Genomic DNA, 12,185 nt, shown 5'->3' with positions numbered 1-12,185 from the left:
ATAAGAGATCTGGAGTTCAATCCCCGCCTACATCAAGAACTAATTAGACGCCATAGGTTGAAACTCTCTCAAAAAAAAAAAAAAAAATCCTATTGTAAAATCAAATTTAGACATGAATATCTTTTTTTTTTCCTTTTATATATAGTTATATAAGTGGATTCTAATTAGCTAAATTAGTAAAACCTCTAATTATTGAGGGTCATCTCAATAACAACTTTGTCTCTTAACATGCCCAGTAAATTATTAATATACATCACTCATCACCCCTAAAATCATCCACTATCCAATAATCTTCCAACAACAACTTTGTCTCTTAACATGCCCAGTAAATTATAAATATACATCACTCATCATCACTAAAATTATCCACTATCCAATAATCTAATGTAACGTAAACCCTCGAGATTCCAGAAGTCAAATCCTTAGCAAACAATCTTAACCAACGTATAAAACAGAATACAAGCCCTCGTGTAATTCCCATTTATTTCTTAAATCAGAAAATATTAATTTCCATTATATTTTCAACCACAATAATCAATTCCAAAAAAAAGCACAAATAAAGACCATAGGCTCCAAACAAATGCTTAATTAATACCTTTAAACTTAAAGCATCCTTAAACAAACATCAGTAACAAGGTGTGAGAAGTACTGCCCTAGTTAGGAAATGAAAATCACCATCCCCCCCCCCCCCCCCCCCAAAAAAAAAAGTACTATCAAATCCCTATCTAAAACGAAAAGTAAACCATAGATCTTAAAACAAAAAAACAAGTTCATTTATGATTGTCTTTCTGTCTGTCCATCCCTCCACTTTTCCTCAGCAGCAGATGCAAGACTTTCGTTGTGCATCCTCGCATACCTCTGATTTCTTCAGAACTTTGGATCCATCTACACCCACAATTTACAAAACCCAAAATATATATATATATATTAATTAATTAATTAATTTAATTGAATTATATGAAAAATATTTTGGGGAAGAAAAAAAAAAAAAGGAGGCAAAGTACCCTTTGGTTGACTTCACAAAAGGCATGCCCCATGAATTTAAGCTATATTGACATCTCGCAGAAGTCGAGCAGCCATTGAGCCATATCTTCTAGTTTCAAAATCATTTAGTTTCTCATTTGGGAGTTTTTTCACTAGCTCGCACCCTTCCTCCACTAAATCACCAACAGAATCGGTCACTTTTTCCTCCTCACTGCTTCTCCCATCATTCTCCTCCATACTTGTTTCAACCTTGTCACTTTCTTGACCACTCCCCTGATCTGTGTTTTCTGTATTCCTCTCTGGAGGTTTTGATCCCATAATGAACAGTTGAATACTTGGATGCTGGAACGTGGGGTGCATCTGCATAGAATGAGTGGTTAGTAGACTCCAAAGAGTTAGTGAGTGAAGTGGTAGTTTTTCTTCTTGCAGAATATGGCTCTGAACTTTAAATTACATTTAAAAGGTATACACTAATAAAAAAGAGGACCAAAGTACTTAGAGTAGAGAATTTGCATAAAACACTATGCATACCTTCGATTGTGGAACAATTTTAACATCAAAGTTTCTTCTCCACATCTGAAGCATTTGCTCATGGACATTTGTAGAACGGATCTCATACCCCAACTTCACGAAATAATCAGAAATAAATAAGTGTTTCAATGAAAAGGTTCTTGAAGAAAATATTAAAACAAGAACTATCCAATACCATACCAAAATTGTAGTTTTAGGTCCTGATAATGCAGTTATTGTTTGCAATAGTGGTTCCAATAGACGCTCTGCATAAACCTTAAATCCAAAGAAATTAGAAATTTACTAGATCACATTCATCACAGAAATGCTGAAGTAGCAGCAAATCAATTAATTAGCAAGATTTTCAATATTTAAATTTCTTTAGAAGGTTGGAAACTTTATGTGTCTGTCACTTACCAAGTAAAATTTAAATTTGCAAAACCATTTAGTGGGGTAATTCCACATGCATCTGTGCTTAGTAACATATATTTAGTTCATAGCCACCGGCGAAGAAAATGGAGGTTTGCAGTAGGTCAACAACATAAAATTTAGTCACTCTATTATGAATAAATCCACTACAGATACACGTTGGGGTGCTCCCTACAAGCAAGTGCAACATTGGAATGCATGTAGCCAGCCCTATTTAATTTGTAGAGTATCCATATTCGATTCCAAAAATTTGGGACTAAGGCTTGGCTATTGTTGTTGTTTTGTTGTTAAACAATTTAGTTGGGTAGGCAACATTAAAGTTTGAATAAACCAAAGCTACCAAAATTGCAAATTCAATACAATAACTTATTGGTAAGCACTACAATAACCCAAATGTAGGGAAAATTTTAAACTGCAGCATGGTCTACTGTCTATGCTTGAAATATCTTAATGAATGCATTCACAACTCAGGGAAGTGTAGAACAAGAGGGTTTTTATCAAATGTATGAATAATCCTCTTTTCGAAAACTGTTTATACTTCATGTGTAGTCCAACCTTACCTAAATCGAAATACTTAAGAATTACAACCACTGACCAGTTGGATAAACTTGTGAACTCTTAATGTGTCTTGTGACTGAGAATATATGTTCACAACTCATGTAAGTATAAAACAAGAGGGTTTGGTCAAATGTTTATATAATCCTCTCTTAGAAACATTTCTATACCTCGTGTAGTTAAACCTTACCTAGATCTAAGTACATAAGAATTACTCCTACTGACCAGTTTAATAACCTTGTGAGCCCTCTATTTTTCTTGTGAGAAATCACCCTTGAAATCACAAGCCATTAAAATGAGTCGCTCCCAACTGTAACTAATATCTACTATATCCCTTCTGCCCAAAATAAACCCCAACATGTCCTTCACGTGTCACTTTTTGCACCTTGAATTTATGACTTAATATACTCAAAACACACCAAAGTTCCAAACCAAGAGTTGAATATTTTTAGGTCCCCATTCCCAAAACTAGAGACCTCCATTCTCAGGGAATGAACATGCACCAGAAAAAATTAATCTAAATCAAGAAAAGATTATATCCGAGAAGCATCAAACACGATCGTCATTTATCAGTGATGTCTCACCTAACATTAAGCATATTTCCCCAAAAATTAGAGTATCATTGCATCAGTGTTATACAAAAGAGAACACGGTGCCACCGTAAAGGTTTTGCAACAATTTCTGTTTTTTAAGTAAAAGAGGCAATTTTTTTGATGCAAAGCTCAAAAAGTCTACGACTGTCAAACACAAGCACATGGGTCTAATTCTGGGCTAGGGAGCTGTCAGTTTATGTAAAAGGGTTCAAGGATTAAAATGTATTCAGATCTCCACCCTCAAAACCTTACTTTGGTAGGACCAAGACTTGGTAATGAACTTTTAAGTAAAGGAGAAAGCATGCACTTCATTCCTCTCAGAAAATCACAAGGGATTTCATAATCATAAGCACATAGGCAGCAAACAGAATTTGCAAAACCAAGTTTGATTATGAGAAATCCCAAATTCCATTTATATGTGTGAATGACAACAACATCTGATACATAAGAAACATAATTAACAAATTATTTGTTTCTTAATCTAGGAACAGCCTGTAATGGAGATAACTCAGTTCCTTTTTTTCTTTTATCAGTGCAAAAAAAAAAAAAAATGTTTAACATTTCATAAACTTACAACATCAGTGCCAATGATGTAGTCAAACGGTGGATCAACAGCCCTAACATGATCATCATTTCCCCAGTCTAACTCTGCAACCTGAATTGAACCAAATGAATCTACAAAAAACATAAAGATTCAGGTAAGATACAAGTCATACTGCTACTCAAAACTCTCTAAAAAAATAATGACCCTAATTTGCCAAACAATTCTATAACTAGAGTAGTTAGAGTTATCACTCCTATAGTCCTATCACTGATCCATTCGAAATACAAAATATAGTCAAACTCAACATGACAGTTTTACATAGAATTTGGCACTACCATGGAGCAATGGGTAAAAAGGAGGGGGGAAAAAGACATATACTGAAACTGTAATATGCATAAGGCAATGAAAATTGTTTCAAGGTTGAAGAGCACACCAGAACCAGGATTCATCTGTAAAATTCTTGAAGTATTACGTTCAATATTTCTCATAAGCAATGGCAAAACTTCAACTTGGTCTGTTGCCACTACATCACATCCCAGCAGAGCCATGCCTGAAAAGAGCAATCCAGATCAGACTAAGTAGGACCTACATCAAAAAGCTAGACCCTCTTCAAGCAGGGAAAAAAAAGTGTACAAACACTGAATAGTTTAATTCTATATAAGAAATCAGAAATAGATACTCACCAAAGCCAGCTACTCCACAACCTGCCCCAAGTTCAATAACACGTTTCCCTTTTAGTTTAGAAGGACAGAACCTTCCCTTTCTGCAATTTTTCTCCTGAAAAGAAAAAAAAGAAGGGTGTCTCAAAAGATTTAGAAACATACAAATTTTCAAATAAATGTAAAGTAGGTTTGCAGTGCATGACCTTTGAAGAAAACAAATACATCAACAACAACAAAGCCTCAATCCCAAAAATCTTGGGTTCGGCTATGGATCCTCAACAAATTAATTAGGGTTGGCCATATGTATTCTTTTCCTCCATTCCATTCTATCTTAAGTCGCACTCCTCTATTACTTCCTTAATTGACAAGTCATTTTTTACTACTTCTACTAATGTTATTTTTGGTCTTCCTTTACCTTTTTTCCGTTCCCTCAACTTGAGTCAACTCACTCTTTCTTACCGGTGCATTAATCACTCTCCTCTAAACATAACCAAACCATCTAAAGCGACTCTCCCTCATCTTTCCATCAATAGAGGTCACTCCTATCTTTAAACGAATATAAAGGAAATCCTAGCTCCCACTCAGCTTGAAAGGATCTGATTAATTGAATATTGAGATATTGTCTCTACAGAAAAAGGAATCTGTTGTATTGATAACATGAGGCTTGCTTGAGGAATGGGGGTTCCCTTCAAAATAAATGTAATAATTAATTGTAAAGCTTTTCAGATAACAAGGTTATATCTAAGAACCAAAGTAATAAGACTGAATGGAATACACCATCAAGGACCAAACATTATTGATTACTTCCGAACAGAATCAGTGTCCATGTCATTGGATTATATAGAAATTTTTTGGAAATCATAAGCAGAATCTCATGGGAAAATCAGTTTTAAGGCTTTATAATCTCTTAGGCACTATGTCTGCTTTTTTTTTTTTTTCTTTTTTCTTTTTTAAGTCAATACCTGTAATTGCTTAGGCCAGATTAAATGTCTGGAAAAATGTCTTAAAAGCTAGCAGTCTACGATAAAATGCCTGATTAATTCATCATTAATCTTGAGAAGCAGTATTTTCATCACAAATCCTAAATCTTAGAAGCAAAAACCTCATGTGAGTTTTAACATAGGTATATGACATAGAGACAGAGTAAGAATCAAGCAACCATTGAAGTGCTGAAGAACTTGGAACAACACATCTCTATTCTGTCTCTCCAAGAAATCAGATCTAACAGTATATTTGTTTAGCCTGAGGCAGCAAATTGGAGAAAATGGGTGGGATGACATCAGAAACTAATGAGCAAACAACAAATGGAAGGCCTTAATTTAGATCTAAAGGAACTTAGTCTGCATATTAAGTCCTAACACAGCACCCCACCCCCACTGCAGCAGGGGTGGAGAGGAGAGGACAACTGAGGAAGTAGATAATCTTTTAAAGCACAAAATTATTACTTGCACATAAACATAGAATCAGGTTGCAATTTGACAGTGAAAAGTTGAATATCACTCTTTTAAACATTTACTAGCGGGAACAAAATATGTAAAATACCTGTCAGGCTCCATTTGAATGCTGTTCCTTGAAGCAAACTGAGATTAATACCGAACTAGACTCAAAAAGCCTTAAACCCAAGCTAAAAAAGCCTCTTGATCTGAGCTAATTTGCTGTAACGTGAGAGACAGAAAGAGAGTAAATTAAGTAGAGAAATGCAGACCACATGACAAATAAAATAATTATATCAAATATTCATCTACAGCCATAACTAGAGCATTAGAATATAGTGAGTAGAATTTATACTTGTTGACAATGCTGATGCTTGAATAGAGATGCAATATCAATAATTTTTGATCATCTGATTGCAACTGTTATGTGAATTTTTTCTTTTGAGTCTATGTGTTATGTTTTCCTAAGAAAAGAAACTCCCAAAACACACATATATGTGGATGCAAGTGTGTATAACCCAAACACATCAGTTACAGCATTAAACAAGGCTATGACATTCACATAGAAGATGTAAACATATCTTGAAAATAAAAGTTCATTCAAAAATCCAATATTAATCACTTACAACCTGGATGCAATCTACCCAATATTAATCACTCAAAATCCACATCATTTTTTTCAATGTAAAAACTAACACAAATTCCAGACACGTGATCATGCATGCAAAATCACTCACAAACATAAATACCCCCAAAGTGCAAAGTAGCTAAAGTAGATTGGCATAGAACATTTTCTACTCAATTGTTGGAGCATAATAAAAGAAGGTACTTTACTTCACTGCAAAGTTGTATTTTACTTGCATAACACCTCATTCACCCTATAGCGAATTCTAAAGATTAAATCAACTGAGTAAGGGCCTTGTATCTCAGTGGCATTGCCTACTCTCCTTTATAAGAAGAACCAGGGTCCGAATCCCTCCCCCTCATCATTGTTACTATTGAATTGTCAAAAAAAAATTGACACAACTGGACCCATCAATTTTCATCATTAATGGGTTTTTTATTATTATTTTAAACTCACACAGTGCCTCTACTTTTCCCTTCAAGAAANAAAAAAAGAAGGGTGTCTCAAAAGATTTAGAAACATACAAATTTTCAAATAAATGTAAAGTAGGTTTGCAGTGCATGACCTTTGAAGAAAACAAATACATCAACAACAACAAAGCCTCAATCCCAAAAATCTTGGGTTCGGCTATGGATCCTCAACAAATTAATTAGGGTTGGCCATATGTATTCTTTTCCTCCATTCCATTCTATCTTAAGTCGCACTCCTCTATTACTTCCTTAATTGACAAGTCATTTTTTACTACTTCTACTAATGTTATTTTTGGTCTTCCTTTACCTTTTTTCCGTTCCCTCAACTTGAGTCAACTCACTCTTTCTTACCGGTGCATTAATCACTCTCCTCTAAACATAACCAAACCATCTAAAGCGACTCTCCCTCATCTTTCCATCAATAGAGGTCACTCCTATCTTTAAACGAATATAAAGGAAATCCTAGCTCCCACTCAGCTTGAAAGGATCTGATTAATTGAATATTGAGATATTGTCTCTACAGAAAAAGGAATCTGTTGTATTGATAACATGAGGCTTGCTTGAGGAATGGGGGTTCCCTTCAAAATAAATGTAATAATTAATTGTAAAGCTTTTCAGATAACAAGGTTATATCTAAGAACCAAAGTAATAAGACTGAATGGAATACACCATCAAGGACCAAACATACTTCCGAACAGAATCAGTGTCCATGTCATTGGATTATATAGAAATTTTTTGGAAATCATAAGCAGAATCTCATGGGAAAATCAGTTTTAAGGCTTTATAATCTCTTAGGCACTATGTCTGCTTTTTTTTTTTTTTTTTCTTTTTTTTTGTCTCTACCCTCGATTAAGGAACATTGAAAAAAAAATTAACCTGATCAATGCTTATGGTCCATACTGCATTCAACTTTTTGAGTCTATGTGTTATGTTTTCCTAAGAAAAGAAACTCCCAAAACACAGATATATGTGGGTGCAAGTGTGTATAACCCAAACACATCAGTTACAGCATTAAACAAGGCTATGACATTCACATAGAAGATGTAAACATATCTTGAAAATAAAAGTTCATTCAAAAATCCAATATTAATCACTTACAACCTGGATGCAATCTACCCAATATTAATCACTCAAAATCCACATCATTTTTTTCAATGTAAAAACTAACACAAATTCCAGACACGTGATCATGCATGCAAAATCACTCACAAACATAAATACCCCCAAAGTGCAAAGTAGCTAAAGTAGATTGGCATAGAACATTTTCTACTCAATTGTTGGAGCATAATAAAAGAAGGTACTTTACTTCACTGCAAAGTTGTATTTTACTTGCATAACACCTCATTCACCCTATAGCGAATTCTAAAGATTAAATCAACTGAGTAAGGGCCTTGTATCTCAGTGGCATTGCCTACTCTCCTTTATAAGAAGAACCAGGGCCCGAATCCCTCCCCCTCATCATTGTTACTATTGAATTGTCAAAAAAAAATTGACACAACTGGACCCATCAATTTTCATCATTAATGGGTTTTTTTATTATTATTTCAAACTCACACAGTGCCTCTACTTTTCCCTTCAAGAAAAAAATCCTATTGCCGCTTACAATTATTTTTACTTATAGCATATTATTGCTACTTCTAGTTTTTATTTATTTTTAATTAAATAATTAATCCTTAAACCTTAATCCACACACCGACAATAAGCATCATTCTTGTCTGTACTGTGTTACATTCAAACCATAGCCCATAAGGAACACTAAGAATATTCTATATTCAGATAAAAAGTAAAACTTGCATTCGTCAATCAGTTAGAAAAATAAAAAATGCACACCAAAATCCAAATTACAAAAATCAAAGAATATACTGCAATTTTATTCATTGATCCAACCCCAAGCCACAAAGTGCATACACCTCAATAGTAAAACTTCAAACACACCCACACTCCAAAAAAAAAAAACAAAAAAAACAAAAACAAAAACAAAAAATACCCACAAATCAAATCGACTTAGAAAACGAAATTAACAAGAAAAAGAATTAATCTTTACCCATTTAACAGAAAGAAGTAACGAAACGAAAAGAAGCAGAAGAGGATTAAAGTATAGAAAGAAAAATGAACAACGAATAGCTTAAGAGCTAACCTGAAATGGGTCTGAATAAACTCGGTGGGATATTGTGCTTGTCACCTTCTCACAGAGAAGGAATGGCTGTGTAAATCACTAAATTGTAAAATGAAAAATGGGTCTCTTTAAAATTTTAGGTAAAGTTTAATTAAAATACTTTTTTTAAATTGCCTATTTTTCATTTTAATTAATTTTTTTTAACAAGCCTATTTTTCACATCCACCGCATTCTCTCTATTTTTTTTGTATTATATATTTTAAGGATATATTTGTTAGTTTTCTCCCCAAATAAGCTCAGGCTGGTTTATGTGCTATTAAATTAATTTATTCTTACATATAATTAAAACTAAATTAATAATCAAAATTATATTATTAATGTTAAAAAGATATAGTTGTGGGGCCCGTGGGCCTGGTAACCTTGGCCCACTTTACATTTGACCCAGGGCCCATACCGAGGAAGGAGTATTATACGAAACGATGTATGAAGGCCCAAACTCTTAGAATCCCCGCCAAGGATACCCCTGTCCTCGGCAGACTGTGATTAACCCCAGGTGGTGGAGGGGACGAGCCCAGGACAGGTTGTCACCTCCATAATAAATGCGCTCACCTAATCCCCTGGCCACATTAATGAAGATGTGACTCCTAGACTGGATGACTTGGTCACTGTAAATCACTCGAGTACTGATAGTACAGTGGATGGGACGGCCAGTCAGAAGGAAAGCGCATGGATGATCAACAGATGGAAGAAGGAGAAGAAAGGAAATGGACTATATAAGAAGAGCTAAACAGAAAAAGCAAGGGGGGGGGGGGGAGAGAAAAGGAAGGACGCTCCTCGGATGAGTGCCGAAGAGCGACCTTAAGGAGCAGCCCGGATGCCTCGACCTCCAATGGCGGGAATTTTTGTTTTTAGAGTTGCCTGCTTGTTAGAGCCTAATTCTTCATCCCACTCTCTAAAAATTTATTGTTTGGGCTTGTTGGGCTAGAAACCCATCTTTTTTTTGGGTCCAATCCAAATTGAGTCCCTACAATTGGTGCCGTCTGTGGGAAGAATTTGTGCACTAATAGGCGCAACGGACAATCATTCCTAAATAGGTAGTTTACGGAAGGTTAACGAGGATGTGCCACAAAAAAAAATATATAAATAAATGAATAAATAAACTTTTGCAGAAAGGTAGAAGATTCAAGGGAAAAGAGATGAAGCATCGCATTATTTTATTAAATGAAAAAGAAATACAAGATACAAACAGAGGTTCAAACAGGCGTGTTTTAAAGCTAAGGCTACAAACAGAGGCCTAGACGGGCCTGACCTAAAGCTAACTAGAGGGAATGGGGCTGAGGCAGGCCTGTTTCAAGGCTACCAACAACTCCTGGGGCAGTGCGGTGGTGTCAGTGACAAGAGAAGGGCAGACGCATGGGCGCCTGGCGGCCCCTTCTCGTGACGTTCCCTTGATTCTCTCCCAGCCCCACCGCGGTTGGCCGTTGGAGACGGCAACACCCGGGCACCAAACATGACGTAATCTTGCGCGTCTCCTCCGGCAGGAATACGCCCGGAGAAGAGCGTTATGTACTTCAGGGACCTCCCTCCTAGCCGTCATACACGGCACTATCACGGTGATGCCCAAATTTTACCACGCCGGAAGTCTGACGCAGACAATAGCTGCAACGGCTCTTAGTCGGAGGAAAAGGGCCTTTAGCCTATGCACCCTCACTCCCATCCAGGGCTGCCCCATTTCTCCAAACTCTTATCACAATTCTGACAGGGTTATTGAAGGAGCTCGGAAAGTTGGGATGACATGTTTCCTGTTTGTTAGAAGGTTCATGAAGTACAGAAGGACGTTTCCCTCCTGATAGCCTTATATAGAGAGAGTGGAAGTTGGTGAGAATTGATCTACGCAGAACTCGAGAGAAGAATTATCGGCGACATTAATCGCGACCAAATTCTAAGGCGGCTATTGACCGTTGGATCTGCATCAATCTACAAAAATATTAATGAGAGCACGCCTCGTGCATCGAAACGTCAAGCGGGGAACACGAATAGTCAGGAGACGCCTTGTAACTGAAGAGGGCAGAAACTTGAATTGAGGGGGGGTTACTGCCACGCGTAAGGTCAGAATTCCAAACCACCCTTACCTAGGGCATTGAGAGGTCGAGGGTCAAGTCCACAGGGTGGCCCACTTCTGATGAAGCAGGGGATATACCTGAGTACTAGACAGAACCAAGATCTTACATGGTCCTCAGACTCAAACTTATGGGGAAACTAGCTACTTACAGAAGAACAGAAGTGTTAGATAGAACCAAGGTCTTGCATGGTCCTCGGACTCAAACCTATGGGAAAACTAACCACTCAAATATAACTGAGTACTAGACAGAACCAAGGTCTTGCATAGTCCTCGGACTCAAACCTATGGGGAAACTAGCTACTTACAAAAGAACAGAAGTGTTAGATAGAACCAAGGTCTTGCATGGTCTTCGGACTAAACCTATGAGAAAACTAACCACTCAAATGTACCTGAGTACTAGACAGAACCAAGGTCTTGCATAGTCTTCGGACTCAAACCTATGGGGAAACCAGCTACTTACAGAAGAACAGAAGTGTTAGACAGAACCAAGGTCTTGCATGATCCTCGGACTCAAACCTATGGGAAAACTAACCACTCAAATATACCTGAGTATTAGACAGAATCAAGGTCTTGCATTGTCCTTGGACTCAAACCTATGGGGAAACTAGCTACTTACAGAAGAACAGAAGTGTTAGACAGAACCAAGGTCTTGCATGGTTCTCGGACTCAAACCTATGGAAAAACTAACCACTCAAATATACCTGAATACTAGACAGAACCAAGGTCTTGCATAGTCCTCAGACTCAAACCTATGGGGAAACTAGCTACTTATAGAAGAACAGAAGTGTTAGACAGAACCAAGGTCTTGCATGGTCCTCGGACTCAAACCTATGGGAAAACTAACCACTCAAATATACCTGAGTACTAGATAGAACCAACATCTTGCATAGTCCTCAGACTCAAACCTATGGGGAAACTAGCTACTTACAGAAGAACAGAAGTGTTAGACAGAACCAAGGTCTTGCATGGTCCTTGGACTCAAACCTATGGGAAAACTAACCACTCAAATATACCTGAGTATTAGACAGAACCAAGGTCTTACATAGTCCTCATACTCAAACCTGTGGGGAAACTAGCTACTTACAGAAGAACAGAAGTGTTAGACAGAACCAAGGTCTTGTATGGTCCTCGGACTCAAACCT

The 12,185-nt window shown here is 36.7% G+C and overlaps 1 protein-coding gene across 1 annotated transcript; it reads right to left on the bottom strand.

Moving 5' to 3' along the window:
• Positions 1–557: 557 nt before the first annotated feature.
• On the bottom strand, positions 558–7,693 carry LOC112023405 (uncharacterized). The gene is made up of 8 exons (XM_065783098.1): positions 7,682–7,693; positions 4,299–4,392; positions 4,049–4,165; positions 3,646–3,746; positions 1,696–1,770; positions 1,516–1,608; positions 1,005–1,344; positions 558–885 (listed from the first exon to the last, which is right to left on the bottom strand). The coding sequence occupies exons 3-7, from the start codon at positions 4,161–4,163 to the stop codon at positions 1,042–1,044; spliced, it is 687 nt and encodes a 228-aa protein (XP_065639170.1). The 5' UTR covers positions 4,164–4,165; positions 4,299–4,392; positions 7,682–7,693; the 3' UTR covers positions 558–885; positions 1,005–1,041.
• Between the last annotated feature and the right edge of the window lie 4,492 nt (positions 7,694–12,185).

The sequence above is a fragment of the Quercus suber genome, unplaced genomic scaffold, assembly GCF_002906115.3.
Source record: "Quercus suber isolate HL8 unplaced genomic scaffold, Cork oak 2.0 scaffold_328, whole genome shotgun sequence".
In the NCBI taxonomy this organism is placed as follows: domain Eukaryota; kingdom Viridiplantae; phylum Streptophyta; class Magnoliopsida; order Fagales; family Fagaceae; genus Quercus; species Quercus suber.
This window is presented reverse-complemented; position numbering and strand designations above follow the sequence as displayed.